We start from the raw sequence: 17,653 nt of genomic DNA, 5'->3' as shown, positions 1-17,653 counted from the left end.
ATAAGTTTTATACTTTTGATATTTTTTTAAATATAACACATATTAAATGTAGATTTAAAAGCTTATGAATTTATCAAACATTTTTTTAATATTTAATTATCTTTTAATCACAAAATTTAGTCTAAATTTGTATTATTATATTTAAACGTGTGATTTTAAATCTATATTGAATAACCATATTTTTATTAGCTACACGACAAAATTCCCCGGTAACATTCATTATGGGCCGAACCATGCGGGCTGGGCTACAACATTTTAGCCCAATTTATTTGGGTCTGCAATGATTGAACGGCCCAGTGGCAAAATCGACAGAATTCTAACTTTTACTAAGGTTTTATCAAACATAGAGACATAGGACAAAAAACACCAAATCTCTTTCTAAAAGAATCTTCGTGTCAACACTTTAAAAGGACTTCACATCCTTTTGGATTGTTCAAACCTAATGTTCGGCCACGAAACCCGAAACCCGATTAGTTTACCTTACGGTGCTAAAGACTATCAAACTTTAATGTATTACACTGATCCCGATATCAACTCGTAGTACAAAATATAGGGTAAGAAGACGAAGAAAAAAAGATTACCCTAAATTGTCGTTAATGGTCGCTATTTACTTTTTCAATAAAATTAAAGTTTGCGTGGGTGTGCGTGTATGTGTATGTGTATATATATATATATTAAACACTTTAAAAATATTTTTAAAATTATATTTCGATCCAAAGCTTATTAAAAGAGTAAATTTTAAAAATAAATTTGAACGTTTAAAATAAAAATGGTGCAGCTTAATAAACGAGTAAATTAGTCCTAAATTGTAGCGTTGATTTAAAACAATTATTTAAAAAAAAAAAAAAGAAAGTGACGTATTCATTTATCTGCTGCGGCGGACACACTGAAATCAAAGAATTATTCCACAGCACTGACACTCGGCGTTTAATGATTGGTCGTTGGCACTTAAATCCAGTGTTCTTGACCGCACTGGATATTTACCCCCAACATTTTCCTTTTCTCTTGGCTGCCTAACGCAAAATTATATTTTCTCTCATTAGACTTTCCCATTCTGCCAGTACTTTACCGGTTCCGGCGACCCCTCATGATCCATCCCAGTTGTTAGCTCACCGTTACACCGCCGGAACCCTAAACATCCTGATTCTTAAAAACTCTTCTTAACCGATGGCTCGACGATCCGTTCCCATCATCAAGCAGCTCCTCTCCAAATCCAGCTCTTCCGAAAATCCAGTCCTTTTGTCTTCATGTTTCAAATCCAAAATCGATGCTCAAAATCGATCCGTCACTTACATGCCCCGACCAGGAGACGGCGCTCCGAGAGGCGTGACCTTGATTCCCGGAGATGGAATCGGTCCCTTGGTTACTGGTGCAGTGGAGCAAGTCATGGATGCGATGCACGCCCCTGTTTATTTTGAAAAGTTTGAGGTTCATGGCGACATGAAGAAGGTGCCTCAAGAAGTAATGGACTCGATTAAGAGGAATAAGGTGTGTTTGAAGGGAGGTTTGGTGACTCCTGTTGGCGGCGGTGTGAGTTCGCTTAATGTTCAGCTGAGGAAAGAGCTTGATCTTTATGCGTCGCTTGTCAATTGCTTTAATCTCCCCGGGCTTCCTACCAGGCACGAGAACGTGGATATTGTTGTGATTAGGGAGAATACAGAGGGTGAATACTCTGGTTTGGAGCACGAGGTCGTTCCTGGAGTTGTGGAAAGCCTTAAGGTACTCATGTTTTTATTCGCCGTGCTTGTTATTTGAGACCGATCGGTGTTCTGATTCCAATTGATTTACTACGTTGATAACTTGGTTTGGATTTGGAAATTTTTGTCGAAAAGTAGATAACAAAACAAAGAAATCCATACTTGGTAGTAGTGATTGAGGTTAATTTTTAAAGAAGTACAATCCAAAACTCAAATGGTTATCGAATCGGGCATATGTTTTTTAAAAAAATGGTTGTTGTTTAAATTTATTCAAGAACTCAAATGTGTTTTCAAGATGGCGAAAACTATACTTCAGAAATTACGATGAGAAAATTAAAAATGAAATTCTTATCCAAAGTAATGTTTGAGTTCTTCAGGAAAAAAAGAGAAGAGGTTATCTACCAACTTGATGTATTTGACAATCTTAACTATTATGAAATCTATAGTTTTAAGAACATTGATATTGGTGGTAATTGGTATCCATGCAATTCTCAGGGGTTTTCTCCAAGTATCTTTCTTTGTCTCTCATACTCACTCTTTTCCAGGTGATAACAAAGTTCTGTTCCGAGCGTATTGCTAAATATGCTTTTGAGTATGCTTACCTCAACAACAGAAAGAAAGTTACTGCTGTGCACAAAGCAAATATCATGAAACTTGCTGATGGTCTCTTTCTGGAATCTTGTCGAGAGGTCGCCACAAAGTATCCTGGAATAAAGTACAATGAAGTTATTGTAGACAATTGCTGCATGCAACTGGTCTCAAAGCCTGAGCAATTTGATGTTATGGTATGCACTTATATTCTCAAATCTTAACATCTGTCTGGTGTGTGGCTGAGTGAGATCCCACATCGGTTGGGGAGGATGGGGAGGATAACGGAACATTCTTTATAGGGGTGTGGAGACCTCTCCCTAGCAGACGCGTTTTAAAAACATTGAGGGGAAACTCGAATGAGAAAGCCTAAAGAGAACAATATCTGCTAGTTGTGGGCTTGGGCGGTTACAGGCCGGCTTTTTTATCTTATCTATGTATCTAAATTTGGAAATAGCAAGATTAGTCTACCTAGGAGAATTTGGATCAGCTAACCATACTTCCAATATATCATGCAATGGGACTTTTGATGAGTGAATTTAGCAGAAAACATGAAAATATTAGAGTGGATTTGGTTGGTGATCTGAAAACTAGGAATTCAATGGAAGTGAGTTACATTTCATATTGGGAAAGTAGGAGATGGTATTTGATATTGATTGGATGTGGTTTTGCAGGTGACACCCAATCTATACGGAAATCTGGTGGCAAACACAGCTGCTGGTATAGCTGGTGGCACAGGAGTTATGCCGGGAGGTAAGATCAAATGTTTCATAGTTTCAGATTCGAAGCTTATATTTTTTATAGCCTTTCTCAAGTTTCTGTTAGAGCCTAAATTGAGGCAGAGATTGCGCATCAAGTAGACATGTTCTGAGCAGGACTTGTTTTTATTTTGTATGTCTGAAATTTAAGATGGATGGAAGGTGAAATTGTTTAATTTTCTTGATGCGACAATGTTGGGCAGTGATGAAAGTTCCACAATAGAAGTATAGAACCAGAAATTAAACTTAATTTGGTGGTAACCGGGGAGAATGCTATGGCAGTGAGAAATTAGTGGAGAGAGATGGATATCAGGGTCCGCAATATATATATATGTTTTTTTAAAATAACCATGGTGGTTTGGCCTAGTGGAGTTAACCGTCCAAGTCCACCGCTAGCAGATAGTGTTCTATTTGAGCTTGGGCTGTTACAAATGGTATCAGAACCAAACACCGGGTGATGTGCCAGCGAGGAAGTTGAGCCCTGAAAGGGGTGGACACCAGTCGGTGTGCCAGCGAGGACCCTGGGCCCCGAAGGGGGTAAGATTAGGGGGGGGGGGTTCCACATCGATTGGAGAGGGGGAACGAGTGTCAGCAAGGACGCTGGGCCCCGAATGGGGTGGATTGTGAGATCCCACATCGGTTGGAGAGGGGAACGAAACATTCTTTATAAGGGTGTGGGAACCTCCCTAGCAGACGCATTTAAAACCTCGAGAGGAAGCCTAAAGAGGACAATATCCAGTAACAGTGAGGTTGGGCTATTACAAATGATTAAAAGGAATGAATTCAAAAGAATGATAATCACTTCGTTTGAACGTCCTAAGAATTTCCTTAACTGTTGTCCTATGAGTCATTAGATCAAGCGAGGTTTCAGCTCCAATACTTCTAATACGAAAAAAGATGTGAGGTAGGAGCTAAGATATTGCTCGGTTCTTGCCATGTTTAAACTGTAGTTTCTTTCTGTTCTTCAGGAAATGTTGGTGCCGACCACGCTGTTTTTGAGCAAGGAGCTTCAGCAGGAAATGTGGGGAATGATAGGATAGTGGAACAAAAGAAGGCAAACCCGGTAGCGCTGCTCTTATCATCTGCCATGATGCTGAGACATCTCCAGTTTCCATCTTTTGCCGATCGATTAGAAACAGCCGTGAAGAAGGTGATTTTCGAAGGCAAGTACCGAACCAAGGACCTCGGAGGACAGAGCACGACGCAGGAGGTTGTCGATGCAGTCATAGCTGCTTTAGATTGATGATCAACCAAAGGAGAATAGCTTTATCCTACCATTTATTCATAAAACAGTTTTAGAATTTTGGAGTCGTCAGAATTCTGCCCAGTTTCCTGAAGAATCAGGAAAGAAAAGAAGATTTGTTTCAGTTTTCCCAAGCATGAGAGCTGTGAATGCGTTTCTTGTTCCAATAATCTCAATTTTAAGACATCAATTTGTGCTGTTGTATTAGAATTGCAAATCTGAAAGAGAGCAATTTTAATTTACTTGTATGTGTCTGCTTCTCCTCCATCTTAGAACTAACTGGCTGTTCACTTCAAGTTTGAACCACCATGGTTGGTTTTGTCCCCGACCTCGTTTAGGCAAATAGGAGAAATCTCTCTTCTGCTACCTCTCCTATTCCCCGCTCTATTCGGGACAGGTTCCTACATGGCTCCTATTTGCTATCTCTCTTATTCTCGGCTCTATTTGGGGCAGGTCCTTACATGACCCGATTCGCTATCTCTCTTATTCCCCGCTCTATTTGGGCAGGCCCTTGTATGACTCATATCTAATTATCCTACAAAACCATAACACGGCTTCCCAAAATAGGGGATTAAACTATCTTGCCAAAAAAAATAGATGGTGATTGTCATCTTCCTAAAGATTCCACCAATTGTGTTTAGATAAGTTTTGTAAAGTTTACCAATCTATTTTGGCATATTATTTCTATTTTTTTCTGTTAATAGTTCTCTTATTATTTTTTTTTTATAATTTATAACTTAATTACGATCAACTATATATAACAACCTTTTACTTTCATTTCTTGATATAACGCAATATTAAAATTAAAGAATGACTTATTCTTAATAAATCTTATATAAACTTGCTAAAAATAAATTCCATTTTTTTTTATTTTTGAAAATTAAATTTATAAATAAGATTGTTTATTTATTATCCAAAATTAAAATAAAAATTTAAAAATTAAGTTTATTTTTAGGAAACATTTGAATTTTTAAGTAAAATTTAAATGTTTTCAAATTTTAGTTTGAATTAAAAAAAAAATATAGGAAAAAAGTAAATAATAAAAATTAGATAAATGGAAAAAATGTTTATAAACTAAAAATTAAAATAAAAAATAGGCCATTCCTAACTAAATTATGTTGGACATGTCAGAAAATTATGTTGGACATGTCAGACATTTCATATGATTGATTACAAAGGCAATGGATAACTAAATTATGCTAAAATTTATACTTTTCATTATCCAAACAGATTTCGTATATTTCAAAGCTTATAAATTTAATATTTCGGATTTATTTGTTTTTAAAAAACCCATAAAATTTTTCATTCTAAAATTGCCCAACCTCCATCTCGATCGTGGCACTTTCCTCGTCAATGTCTTCTCCTTCATCCTCTAAATACCCACATGGAGATTCTCTAAAACCCCATTGAAAAACATCACAAGGGACGTGTCGGATTGTCGCAGAGTTCTTGGTAATCGCCACCATAGCGACAATGAATCGTTTTATACGAAATCGGTCGTTCCGTTCAGTGTTTAGCTTGAACAGAGCTGTCTGGAAATGGGTTTTCCCTTCTTCGATTAGTCGAGGTTTCTCTGATTTGTCGGATTCTTGGAAATCCACGGCGGGTTTGGTCCGATGCCCGGCGAACGATGTTCCTCTGTCTCCGGTAACCTTTTTGGAACGGACGGCCAAAGTTTACAGAGACACGACATCGGTTGTGTACGGTTCTGTGTCGTTTACTTGGGAAGAAACCTATAATCGGTGTCTTAGATTGGCTTCTGCGATGACCCAGCTTGGGATTTCTCCTGGCCAAGTGGTTAGTTGCTCTAATTTGCATTGTTAATCTTAATCTTGTGATTAATGTTGTGATTAATGTTGTGATTAAGCTGGATTTCTGCTCCTTTAATGGTGATTTTGATTATAATCTTCTGCTTACTATTTGATTTTGGATGAATGTGTTGAAAATTAGTGCAAACATGTGCAGTTAGTGCAAACATGTGTTGTTTCTTTGTTAGTTGTTTATTGAGTAGCTGGAGAGTTTGCATAGGTAATGATTCCGTAACCGTCCAAGCCCACCGTTGTAGATATTATCCGCTTTGACCCGTTACGTATCATCGTCAGCCTCACGGTTTTAAAACACGTCTACTAGAGAGAGTTTTCCGTACCCTTTTTAAGGAATGCTTCGTTTCCTTCTCTACCCGGTGTGAGATCTCCGATCCACCCCTTTAAGGGTCAGCATCCTCACTAGTACACCGTTCAGTGTCTAGAATATAACAACCCAAACACACTGATATTGTTCTCTTTGGGCTTTCTCTTCTAGACTTCCTCTAAAGTTTTAAAACTCTTTAGAGAACATTTCTTATAAGAGTGTTGAAAATTCTCTCTAATAAACGTGTTTTAGAATTGAAAGATTGACGATGATGCGTAATGGGTCAATAACGGTGAGCTTGGGCTGTTATAGATTCTCATTCGAACGATGGGTATGAGCCATTTTTCTTGAATAGGATGTTTTCTAGTTCTATTATGGCTGCATTCTTGAAAATTTGAACTTGTATTGAACAGGTTGCAACACTGGCTCCTAATATCCCTGCCATGTATGAGCTGCACTTTGCTACTCCCATGGCTGGTGCTGTTCTTTGCACATTGAACACTCGCCATGATCCCTTAATGTTATCAGTCCTACTGAGACATTCAGAAGCCAAGATCATATTTGTGGATACTCCGTTGTTTGAAGTTGCTAATGAGGCAATTCAGCTTCTTGGACAAGCAGATTCACAACCACCTAAGCTAGTTTTAATTCATGATTCTGAATATGCTTCATCTCCCACTTCATTATCTTCAAATGTTTATGAGTATGAGACTCTGATAGCTTCCGGGAGTTGCGAATTCGAGGCCCGAAACCCGAGAAGCGAATGGGATCCGATCAGTATCAACTACACCTCAGGCACCACTTCCATGCCCAAAGGGGTTGTTTACAGCCACAGAGGTGCCTATTTGAACTCCTTGGCGACGGTTCTGCTGGCTGGCATGGGCTCAATGCCAGTTTATCTTTGGACATGCCCTATGTTTCATTGCAATGGATGGTGCCTTACTTGGGGAGTTGCAGCTCAAGGTGGTACAAATATTTGTCTTAGAAAAGTCTCACCCAAAGCAATCTTTGAGCAAATAGCTTTGCACAAAGTAACACACATGGCAGCTGCGCCTACTGTCTTGAACATGATTGTGAACTCTCCCGAATGTGATCGCAGGCCGTTACCGAACACGGTGGTCGTCTTGACAGGCGGTTCGCCACCTCCACCGCAAGTGTTCACTAAGGTGGAAGAGATGGGGTTTCAAATCTGTCACTTGTATGGTCTAACTGAAACATATGGTCCTGGCACATATTGCACATGGAAGCCAATGTGGGATTGTTTGCCTCGTGATGAAAGATCAAGGATCCGAGTGCGTCAAGGCGTTCATCACGTTGGACTGCACGACGTCGACGTAATCGATCCCGAGACGATGGTTGGCGTCCCAGCTGACAGCAAAACGGTAGGAGAAATAATGTTTAGAGGGAACACTGTGATGAGTGGATACTTCAAAAACAAGAAAGCAACAGAGGAAGCTTTCAAGGGAGGGTGGTTTCACAGTGGTGATGCTGGAGTGAAACATCCCGATCACTATATCGAAGTGAAGGATCGGCTGAAGGATGTGATCATCTCAGGCGGGGAGAATATAAGCTCGGTCGAGGTCGAAACCGTTCTGTTTGGTCATCCAGCAGTTGTGGAGGCTGCTGTTGTGGGGCGCCCTGATGATCATTGGGGAGAAACACCTTGTGCCTTTGTTGCATTGAAGGAGGGAAGCAATGTCACAGCCCAACAGCTGATCGAGTACTGTCGGCATCGGTTGCCGCATTACATGGCTCCTCGATCCATAGTGTTCCAAGACTTGCCCAAGACTTCAACTGGAAAGGTACAAAAGTTCATATTGAGGGATAGAGCTAAGGCTATGGGGAGCCTTTCTTGATTCTAAAATGCTGTTTGTACAGTAGAAATGAATTAGGAATAAAATTACCATTCGTAAGCGTTTCAACGTAGAAAAATTGTTAAAATGTCGGACGAAAACATGACACGTTTGAATGCTATTCTTTTAAAATTAATAGCTACTCCACGTCATCGTAAGTCCTATGTTGATTTTTTTAGTTTAACATTCGAAGAGATTTATACCCTTCACGAGTTTTTTTTTTTTCTTTTAAAAAGTTTAATGAAATAGAAATATATTTTTATTACATGTGACGAAGAGTTTGTGGTTAGATGTTTGTTTAGTTTGTGGGGTTTAAGAATCTACGTTTAAACTGAGAAGGAAGAGTGAGCTAACTAGATTTCTCTGTTAGCTGAACAGGGTCTTTCTCTGTTAGCTAAACAGGGTCGGAGACGATGAGGGTGTGAATATGAATTTCTTCATTAGTTAAAGAGGGTCGACAAGGGAAAGAATAGGGATTTCTAGGTTTGAGATGTCTTTAGATGTCCGAGATGTCTGAGATGTTTTAGATGTCCGAGATGTCTGAGATGTCTAAGATGTCTGAGAGGTTTTAGATGTCCGAGATGTTTGAGAGGTCTGAGAAGTCTTTAATGTTTGAATGTCTGAGAGGTCTTTGATGTTTGAGATGTCTAAGATGTCAGACATGTTTGAAATGTTTGAGATGTTTTTGATGTTTGAGACCAGAAAGGACAAGGGAAAGAACAGGGATTTCTATGATAAGTACATCCTCCGGCTCATCCCACTTTTATATATAAATATAAATATATAATAAATAATAAATTAATTTTATGTAGGTTTACTATTCAAATATTTTGAAATTAGGTTGAAAATTAAATTATATTTTTTTTAATTTTTTTTTAAAGATTTATTTAAATGTTTACATTTTTTTTTATATTGAAATGAAAAAAATTCTCTCAAATTAATATATTTTAAATATATATAATAGAAAAGAAATTACAAGTTCTATTTTATAAAAATAAATGAAAATTTTTGTTAATAAAAAATGAAATAGGTGGGTTAATTACTTATAATTTTAATTAGTTATTAAGGCGGATACGTAGTTAGTTAAACTGGACCATATCTGCTAACAGTGAACTTGAACTGTTACAAATGGTATCAGAATTAGACTCTGGGGGAGGAACGAAGCATCATTACATGTAAAAGTGTAAAAACATTTCCGTAATATACACATTTTAACATTACGAGACTGACAACAATACGTAACGGGTCAAAACAAATAATATTTGCCAGCAATCAACTGACGATAATACATAACAGATCAAAGTAGACAATATTTATTACTGATGAGCTTATACAAAGATCAAACTAAATTGATATCGAAAAAGATGATGCTTTTATTAGGAGTAGGTGGAGATGGTTTTATTAAGGCCCGAAAGGCCTTTGATTGTTGCAGTCTAAGTTTGGTCCCATGGTGACGCCCAACAAGTTGCAGTACCTCGTATAAAATCCAATTCTACTGGTCGTTCTATCGTTAGGACCGCTACCACATTCAAGTCTACCGTTGATGATGTTGGTAATAACACCATAGCCAGCAGCTCTTCCAGCAGCTCTATCAACATTCGATGGCTGCCACCTTCCGATGATCACATGATGGCTCGATGGCTTGTTTCCTTGTGGTGTCATCCAAAACCAAATGGCTGTTCTGAACGACACAATTGGGTGTGTGGCTACCAAGTCCGGGTTGTTCAGTAAATTCAAATTCAACGCTCTACCAGCCTGCCCGTAGTTGTAGTTGCTAGCATCATACCAGATATCAACGTTCAGTGTGTTAGGAATTACGACTCTCCACAATAGTATAATATTGTCCACTTTAAGTATCATATTTTTTTAAGTATAACGGAAGGGAGAAGATAGAGAGGGTTATTCCTTACTGAGTGAGTTGAATGGGTCCACGACCGAAGTATTTCTGACCGGGAGCGCATTGCCATTCCGGATCAGGTGATCGACAGTAGGCATCTTGTTGGAGCTCTCTAACAAAGCAATATCCCCACGCATATGGACCGTCGGGTGCAGTTGGCCATCCTCCTGTGCCATAATCTCTCGTTATTTATTAAAATTTTGTTCTTATAATTAGATAATGTCGAGGATTGTTGGGAGGGAGTTTCACGATTAAGGAATACATCTCCATTAGCATAAGGCTTTTCGGAGAAGTCCAAACTGAAGCCACGAGAACTTATCCTCAAAATGGACAATATTGTACCATTATGGAGATCAGTGATTCCTAACATGGTATCACAGTCATGCCCTTAACTTAGTCATGTCAATAGAATTCTCAAATGTTGAATAAAGAATTTGTGAGTCTTAAAGGTGTAGTTCGAACAAAGGGTGTACTTTGTTCGAGAATTCCAAAAGAGGAGTCGAGCCTCGATTCTCAAGTGCCGAACAATATACTTTGTTCGAAGGGAGGATTGTTGGAAGGGAGTCCCACATTGATTAATTTAAGAAATGATCATGTGTTTATAAGTAAGAATACATCACTATTGTGTAGATTCGTGATTCCTAACGAACAAAACTTTGTAAACTAACCGGTGGTCTCGTGAGAAGTTTGGGCTAGGAAAGCTGCTAGCTCCCTTCTACGAGTAGTAACATCTCTGGTCGTACCAAAGGCAGGGAAGGATCGAGCAGCGGTAAGGAAAGCATTGTAAGTATAGAATCCATTACTACGACAACGTGGGTCGTTACGGTACTTGAGCAATCGATCGAAGACAGCGGCGGTGATGATCCCGCCGACGCCAGATCCAGCATCATTAGGGGGAGGGTTGGAGTCGGGCCAGGACGGCGACACTGGCTTTGACAACCAGCCCCACAGTAGGCGTCGGTGTTGCCGCACCAGCCGTGCTCGCTGCAACACAACCCATTTTGACAAACGGCGCTGTTGGCTTGCCGCCCACATTGCTGGGCAGAGGCGCTCAACAGCAAAGCAAGAGATAAGAAGATGAATGCATGAAGCTTCATATTTTTCATGGAGAAGAAAAATAAGAAGATGGGTTGTTGGTGAAGAAGATGAGAAGAGAATTGCCCCAATTTATAAGAAGGGATTTGCTGAATTTTCCACAATTCACATGAACGATCACTGATTATTCCAATAAGCCGTAGACCATGACTTAGATATTATTTGTGAGATTCTGTATCGGTTTGAATAGGGGAATGAAGCATTTTTTTAAAGGGTGTGTAAATCTCTCCCTAACATATGCGTTTTAAAACTGTGAAGGTGACAAACGATACGTTACGAGCCAAAACAGACAAAACTGCTAATGGTGGGAGTTTAGCTGTTACAAATGGTATTAGAGCCAGACATCGGGCCATATGTTTACAAGGATGCTGGCCCCTCCAAGGGAGTGATTGTGACTGTAAGGATGCTAGTTCGTCCAAGGAGGTGAGGTGGATTGTGACTACGAGAACGCTGACTCTTTCAAGGGGATGCTGGCCCTTTCAAGGAAGTGATTGTGACGGCAAGGACGCTCACCCCTCCAAATGGTTGGATTGTGACTATGAGAACGCCGACTCTTCCAAGGGGATGGATGATGACTACAAGAACGCTAGTTGGTCCCTCCAAAAGGGTGACTACGAGAATGCTAGCAAGCCCCTCCAAGGAAGTGAATTGTGACTACAAGAACACTGACCTCTAAGAGATCCACCCTAATGTTTTTTTTTTTTTTTTTTTTTTTTTTTTTTTTTTTTTTTTTTTAATTTAAATAAATATATATTTACTTATTTTTGTATAGGTATATTTCATCTATTAAATTTGAAGGTAGAATTTTCCACACGTCAACAAAAGCATTTATTGCCTTTTGGTCATCTTACAATTAATTATTTGCAAACATGCCCTCTTATTTATACATATTTCTTCTTTCCCCCCTTCAATTCATAATAATTGTTTTCAGAGTAATTCTCCGTTATTATTGGTAGTTTGAATTTTCATTTTTTAAATTAAAAAATATTAAATATAATTTTTAAAGGCAATGTCCCTGAGAACTGTGGGCCTTCATCGAGTTGGGCCGAAGCCCGGCCCATTGACTTCCCTCCCAAATCTCAGATTCTGCATAAACCCTAACATCGTGAAAAACCCTCCCAATTGATTCGACTGGCGGGGAGTTGGAAGATGGGGAAATTATCACCATCGTTTCGGTCAGCTATCTCCACCGCGATCGTTAACAAACCACCTCATCCTCCGGCGGCGCCGTCGCTCTTGTCCGGCGAGATCCGCTCCTTGTCTAAGAAGCGTCCTCCGAAACATTCCCGGGAAAATCAATCGGCCCAGAGCTCCGGCCACGGTGAAAAGCCTAAACTCCCGACGCTGTTTAAATCGGCCAGTCTCGCAGATGCCAAGAAGCTCTACAGCTCCTTCATCAACACCACAAAAGCCCCTCTCGACGTTCGATTCTATAACTCTCTCCTTCGGTCTTACGCTTCAATCGCCTCACTCAATGACTCCATCTCTTTCCTCCGCCACATGTCCAAAGTTCAACCTTCCTTCTCGCCGGAACGATCGACCTTCCATGTATTACTCTCTACCTCCGGGACTGGTACTGATTCCTCTCTCGCCTCGGTTCGGCAAATCCTCAATTTCATGGTCACCCAGGGATTCAATCCTGACAAGGCAACAACTGATATTGCTGTGCGATCGCTTTGTTCGGCAGGTCTGATTGATGAAGCTGTTGAATTAGTAAGAGAATTTTCGCAAAAACACTCACCTCCTGATTCTTATACATACAATCATCTCGTTAAACAGCTTTGCAAATCCAGATCTCTGTCTACGGTTTATGATTTTATTGAAGAAATGCGTAGTAGTTGTGGTGCGACTCCCGATCTTGTTACGTATACAATCTTGATTGATAATGTGTGTAATGGCAAGAATCTCCGTGAGGCGACGCGGTTGGTAAGTGTGCTAGCTAAGGAGGGGTTTAAGCCGGATTGCTTTGTTTATAACATAATTATGAAGGGCTATTGTATGCTTGGCAGGGGCGTTGAGGCAATTGGAGTGTATAAGAAAATGAAGGAGGAGGGATTGGAGCCTGATGTTGTGACTTTTAATACATTGATTTTTGGGTTATCGAAGTCGGGGCGAGTTAAGGATGCAAGAAAGTTTCTGGACATTATGGCAGAGATGGGTCATTTCCCTGATGCTGTTACTTACACTTCATTGATGAATGGAATGTGTTGCGAGGGTGATGCTCTGGGGGCATTGTCGTTGCTTGAGGAGATGGAGGCAAAGGGATGCAGTCCCAACTCGTGCACATACAATACGTTGCTCCATGGGTTGTCAAAGTCTAGGCTTTTGGATAGAGGGATTGAATTGTATGGTTTGATGAAATCCAGTGATATGAAGCTTGAAGTTGCTTCCTATGCTACTTTTGTGAGGGCACTTTGCAGGAGTGGTAGAATTGCGGAGGCCTATGAAGTATTTGATTATGCAGTTGAGAGTAAAAGTTTGACGGATGTTACTGCATATTCAACGTTAGAGATTACATTGAAGGCTCTCAAGAAAGCAGGGGAGAAAGGCAATGTCATATAACTGGTAATAGTTTGGTCCTTTCGTGTTAATTGTTGGTATGTTCTGAAAACTCCAGCTTTCTTTGCTTGCCATTATCTTCTACTTTTCTCGCATTCAATAATTTTCTGCTTATAGGATAGTTTATTTCTCCTGAAGGAGCCAAATTGGTCATTTCTCAGTAACGATGGATAGAGCTAAAATCTGTTACTACTATGATCCGGTCTATTTCCTCAAGGGTGGGACAACCGTGAAGAGATGTACTCTTGGATTGTTAGACATACACCGTGCTTTGAATGGTATAGCCTAGAGCTTGCACCTTTAGCAGATTAATGCAGTAGCATTTTTAAGTCTTCTCGAATCTTTTATATATAAGAATCTGTGAATGTCCAATCTAGCTTGTTGTGCCTCGACTATTTTCACAGAACAATTGCTAGACCCTATCACATTTAGTTACTAACGTGGACATTGTGACTTAGAACCCATTCTTTCTAAGTCCTGTAGCGTACCACTAAGTTATCCTATTGTAATGTAACATCCCAAGCCCACCGCTAGTAGATATTGTTTTCTTTGGGCTTTCCCTTTCAGGCTTCTCCTCAAGGTTTTAAAATGGTCTACTAGGGAGAGGTTTCCACATTCTTATAAGAAAGGCTTCGTTCCTCTCTCCAACCAATGTGGGATCTCACAGGTGATGTGATATCTTCTTGAATGTTATAAGATAGTGGTTTTAGATGGATACCATTGGGTTGCATTAGAATCAAGGATTCAACTATGCTTCCCCTTTCACTGACCATTCCGGTTCGTTTTTAAGTATGAACTTAAATATTACTTCCACCAAATTTTATTTCTTTACTTCTATTCACAGCCGCAAAATCTCACATTTCTAGTTCCTGTGGTTTAGGCCTCGATCAACTTCAACAAGCACATTTGGAGTGGCTGGCTGATGAAAAAAGGGGTTTAGTGGAAATTTGGTGAAGCATGACGACGGTGAAAGCCAGGCATAACAGAGATTCCTAGGTGAATATTCATTGCTGAAGCATTGGCAGAAGAGTACGGATCCAAATTGTTATCAAGGTTCGTACTTTCACTGTTAAATGCTATCATCTAGAAGATAAAGCCTACAACGTAGATGCTGATCTGCCTCCACAGAGCTCCCGACTGCTTGATGGAATGGAAAGGGGATTTGAGATTCAAACATTAGGGATTGAAACATATTTCTTAGTTCAATGATGGTAGGGGTGCGAGATTTTAAATGCCTTATTTACTAAGCTATGCTGAATGAACAACCTGAAACATTTATTTAGAATTAGAACCCTAACTTTACAATGTTCCTCTGTAGTATACTTATGATCCACAACGGATCACAACAGGTACATTAGATTAGCGGTGGATAAGTATTAGTATATGAAGGAAGAAAAGATCATAAGCAAGACAGTACAAATTATTGAGTCAATATACATTGCATATTGTTAGGTAATGTATGGGTAATGTGAATGTGATAATATTATGGTTGGTAAGGTAACAAGATCTTGAAAAATTAGTATCTGTAAGAATTTGTGATTGGAATGGGTTTGTAAATGAACAAGGTTATTTATTCTGTTCAATTGTTTTTGAAAACAGACAAGCTCTAAGATTCTTGGTGATTTTTAGGCCAATAAATTAACATGTTTTCATTGTATAATCTTGAGTGGTCAAAGGGAATTGATTCATGTGGATTGATTGGGAGACACTCAATTCATTGCCAGGCTTTCATGTTGAGAACCCACAAATTAAGCAAAACCAAACCCCTATGGAAATGTGTTTCATTTTTAGGTTATAATGTGAAGGGATCATCATTTTTGGTCTCTCTCAATTCATCCAATATGTTTTGAATCAAATCTTTTTGGATGGTTGACCTAATCTTGTAGTTAAGCGATTTTCGAGAAATTTGCCTACATGCTCGAGCGTAAGTGTATTTGTTCATCCGAACAAAACTTTAGTGATTAGGTGAGGTCCTTAAAGATATTATGGAGAGCGTGGAGACTCTCGTTTTTTCTTCTTGCTAATAATTGACATTAATCAGCCATTGAAATCACCAATGCCCGAACTGCATAAGAAATAACTACTGATTGGGATACTTGAGGGTTTTGAGGGAGATCTATGTGGGGCAATTTTCAAGTGTGGGATGCTCATTTAAACGAGAAAGAAGCGTGTATGGTATGAGTTTCGATAGTGATCTAGAGCCAGTTAGCAACTACCGGAAGGGACTTCGAAAACATGGCAAACAAGAATGACTTGGATTTGTGAATATTCATTAAACTTTGTTGGTTCCTTGGTCCTCGCCCTGTGTCTGCGGCAGCATTAGAAACACTACTATAATCTAGGCTATGGGAGTACCAAATATTTGATCATTGTTAGCCTAGATTCATGGCTACAATTATTAACAAAGCCACCGTTTAAAAAGGGGTAGCACTGTAAGGTGGCATTAGTATCATTACAGCCCGCAACTACGCCAACATGTTCAATATTATATTACTGATCTTGATGTTGCCCAATAGATGTTGCACCCACCAGCCTGTTGGGTCGGTTAGCTGGCCTGCGAGAGTGGAGCTCAAGCCAGAACCGTTGCTGCAGAGCCTAAAATCCTTTCAAGTTTTGGCTTGAGGAGATTCAAGTTGTATTGGTTGGACTAGCAAAGTTGTATAACTCTGTTGGGGAGCTAGCTAGTTTAGTCTTCTTCCATCCAGCAGGCTCTTGTTCACTATAAGGAGGGGAAGCTCGTGGAAGAGGCTTTGAATGATTTTGTAGCATTGCTAGAGACATGATCCCTATAATGAAACAAAGCATACAAATTCTTTAAGTAGCATTACGTCGAAAGGGTGCAGATTCGAGCGTCGAAAGCCATGTTCGTGCGTATGATCAAACTGCTGAGAAAAGCAAGAACCTTTAGCATCTCCATCTTTGGTGAGGTTCTATCATTCCTATATGCACCAGTAACGGGTGGCTTTTGGTCTTGCAGTTGATGCAGGTGATCAAGTCACAGAGGATGGTTAATGAGTTGGAGAGTATGGATATCGCTCTTCATTCTCTCCTGGGCCACAAGAGAGGCAACGATGCCAACGATAACGAGGATTAGATTGCATGTTTAGATGTTTAGTTAAACACACCGTGTGCTTTCTTAATGTATTGAGTCGTGGAATTACTGTCTTAGACATTCAATCAAAAGGCTCGTACATAAAATTAGAGGATATAAAAATGGAAGGATATAAAAATAAAACAAAGATTTGTAAAAGTATTTCTTGGTTTAGAAGGAAGGGAGCACAATAATTGAAGATTAGATTAGTAAACAAATAAGAATTAGAGGATTATAATCCCTTTTTAATTCCCTCATGCACCTCCGTACATTAAATTAAAAAAAATTAAAAAAAAAAAAAGGAAAGGGAGGGAAACGTTGATAATAGCAAATGCTGACGCGTGGCTTAAGTTAATTGAGGTCACCACCCAACACCCAACAAATATCAATTAAATATTCTCCCTTTGTCTTATTCTAAGATTCTCATCAGATCTCATTCTTACCTAAAAACAAAATTTGAAATGAACAATGTATAACATAGAGCTTAAATTTCTTATTTTCAGGTAGGTTTATGTTGATACTAACAATTCAGGATGTTAGAGAGTGGAAAGTATCTTAAAATGTTCGTTAAAATTTTGTATTATCTACTTCTACATTTAAGCATTATAACAGTCTTCAATTATCTACTCAGGTTGACAAGTCTTCTATTCAATCATTTTCTTTTGAGCTTAACAAGACTCTTCGAGTATTAAAGGTCAGTCATTAGCCAATACTCATTCTTTACTCTCACTTTTAAGGTTGA

The 17,653-nt window shown here is 39.2% G+C and overlaps 4 protein-coding genes and 1 pseudogene across 5 annotated transcripts; 4 read left to right on the top strand and 1 right to left on the bottom strand.

The window, feature by feature from the left end:
* The first annotated feature begins 1,023 nt into the window (after positions 1 to 1,023).
* Positions 1,024 to 4,528, top strand: LOC111781881 (isocitrate dehydrogenase [NAD] regulatory subunit 1, mitochondrial). Its single transcript, XM_023662607.2, has 4 exons — positions 1,024 to 1,719; positions 2,243 to 2,482; positions 2,960 to 3,038; positions 4,012 to 4,528. The coding sequence occupies exons 1-4, from the start codon at positions 1,168 to 1,170 to the stop codon at positions 4,284 to 4,286; spliced, it is 1,146 nt and encodes a 381-aa protein (XP_023518375.2). The 5' UTR covers positions 1,024 to 1,167; the 3' UTR covers positions 4,287 to 4,528.
* Positions 4,529 to 5,521: 993 nt separating this feature from the next.
* LOC111782098 (butanoate--CoA ligase AAE1) lies at positions 5,522 to 8,411 on the top strand. The gene is made up of 2 exons (XM_023662892.2): positions 5,522 to 6,083; positions 6,830 to 8,411. The coding sequence occupies exons 1-2, from the start codon at positions 5,760 to 5,762 to the stop codon at positions 8,270 to 8,272; spliced, it is 1,767 nt and encodes a 588-aa protein (XP_023518660.2). The 5' UTR covers positions 5,522 to 5,759; the 3' UTR covers positions 8,273 to 8,411.
* A 1,027-nt stretch (positions 8,412 to 9,438) lies between these two features.
* Positions 9,439 to 11,288, bottom strand: LOC111782069 (endochitinase-like). Its single transcript, XM_023662847.2, has 3 exons — positions 10,835 to 11,288; positions 10,180 to 10,333; positions 9,439 to 10,043 (listed from the first exon to the last, which is right to left on the bottom strand). Exons 1-3 carry the CDS (start codon positions 11,199 to 11,201, stop codon positions 9,671 to 9,673), a joined length of 894 nt encoding a protein of 297 aa, XP_023518615.2. The 5' UTR covers positions 11,202 to 11,288; the 3' UTR covers positions 9,439 to 9,670.
* Positions 11,289 to 12,366: 1,078 nt separating this feature from the next.
* On the top strand, positions 12,367 to 15,416 carry LOC111781898 (Tetratricopeptide repeat (TPR)-like superfamily protein). 2 transcript variants are annotated; one of them, XM_023662631.2, is made up of 2 exons: positions 12,367 to 13,826; positions 14,701 to 15,416. In XM_023662631.2, exon 1 carries the CDS (start codon positions 12,411 to 12,413, stop codon positions 13,821 to 13,823), a length of 1,413 nt encoding a protein of 470 aa, XP_023518399.2. In that variant the 5' UTR covers positions 12,367 to 12,410; the 3' UTR covers positions 13,824 to 13,826; positions 14,701 to 15,416. The 2 variants fall into 2 exon arrangements, with proteins under 2 accessions (XP_023518399.2, XP_023518400.2); XM_023662632.2 differs by having other exon boundaries at positions 12,367 to 13,858.
* A 662-nt stretch (positions 15,417 to 16,078) lies between these two features.
* Positions 16,079 to 17,163, top strand: LOC147786729 (uncharacterized; annotated as a pseudogene).
* Positions 17,164 to 17,653: the final 490 nt, after the last annotated feature.

The sequence above is a fragment of the Cucurbita pepo genome, chromosome 19, assembly GCF_057944985.1.
Source record: "Cucurbita pepo subsp. pepo isolate OVF chromosome 19, ASM5794498v1, whole genome shotgun sequence".
Lineage (NCBI taxonomy): Eukaryota > Viridiplantae > Streptophyta > Magnoliopsida > Cucurbitales > Cucurbitaceae > Cucurbita > Cucurbita pepo.
This window is presented reverse-complemented; position numbering and strand designations above follow the sequence as displayed.

Excerpts from the sequence above, each read along its gene's own strand:
- LOC111782098 (XM_023662892.2), top strand. The coding sequence starts at position 5,760 with ATGAATCGTTTTATACGAAATCGGTCGTTCCGTTCAGTGTTTAGCTTG. Across the intron at positions 6,084-6,829 it reads GGATTTCTCCTGGCCAAGTG|GTTGCAACACTGGCTCCTAA; the intron begins GTTAGTTGCTCT and ends TGTATTGAACAG.
- LOC111781881 (XM_023662607.2), top strand. The coding sequence starts at position 1,168 with ATGGCTCGACGATCCGTTCCCATCATCAAGCAGCTCCTCTCCAAATCC. Across the intron at positions 1,720-2,242 it reads GAGTTGTGGAAAGCCTTAAG|GTGATAACAAAGTTCTGTTC; the intron begins GTACTCATGTTT and ends ACTCTTTTCCAG. Across the intron at positions 3,039-4,011 it reads CACAGGAGTTATGCCGGGAG|GAAATGTTGGTGCCGACCAC; the intron begins GTAAGATCAAAT and ends TCTGTTCTTCAG.
- LOC111781898 (XM_023662631.2), top strand. The coding sequence starts at position 12,411 with ATGGGGAAATTATCACCATCGTTTCGGTCAGCTATCTCCACCGCGATC.
- LOC111782069 (XM_023662847.2), bottom strand. The coding sequence starts at position 11,201 with ATGTGGGCGGCAAGCCAACAGCGCCGTTTGTCAAAATGGGTTGTGTTG. Across the intron at positions 10,334-10,834 it reads AACTTCTCACGAGACCACCG|GAGGATGGCCAACTGCACCC; the intron begins GTTAGTTTACAA and ends ATTATGGCACAG. Across the intron at positions 10,044-10,179 it reads GGACCCATTCAACTCACTCA|CAACTACAACTACGGGCAGG; the intron begins GTAAGGAATAAC and ends GTATGATGCTAG.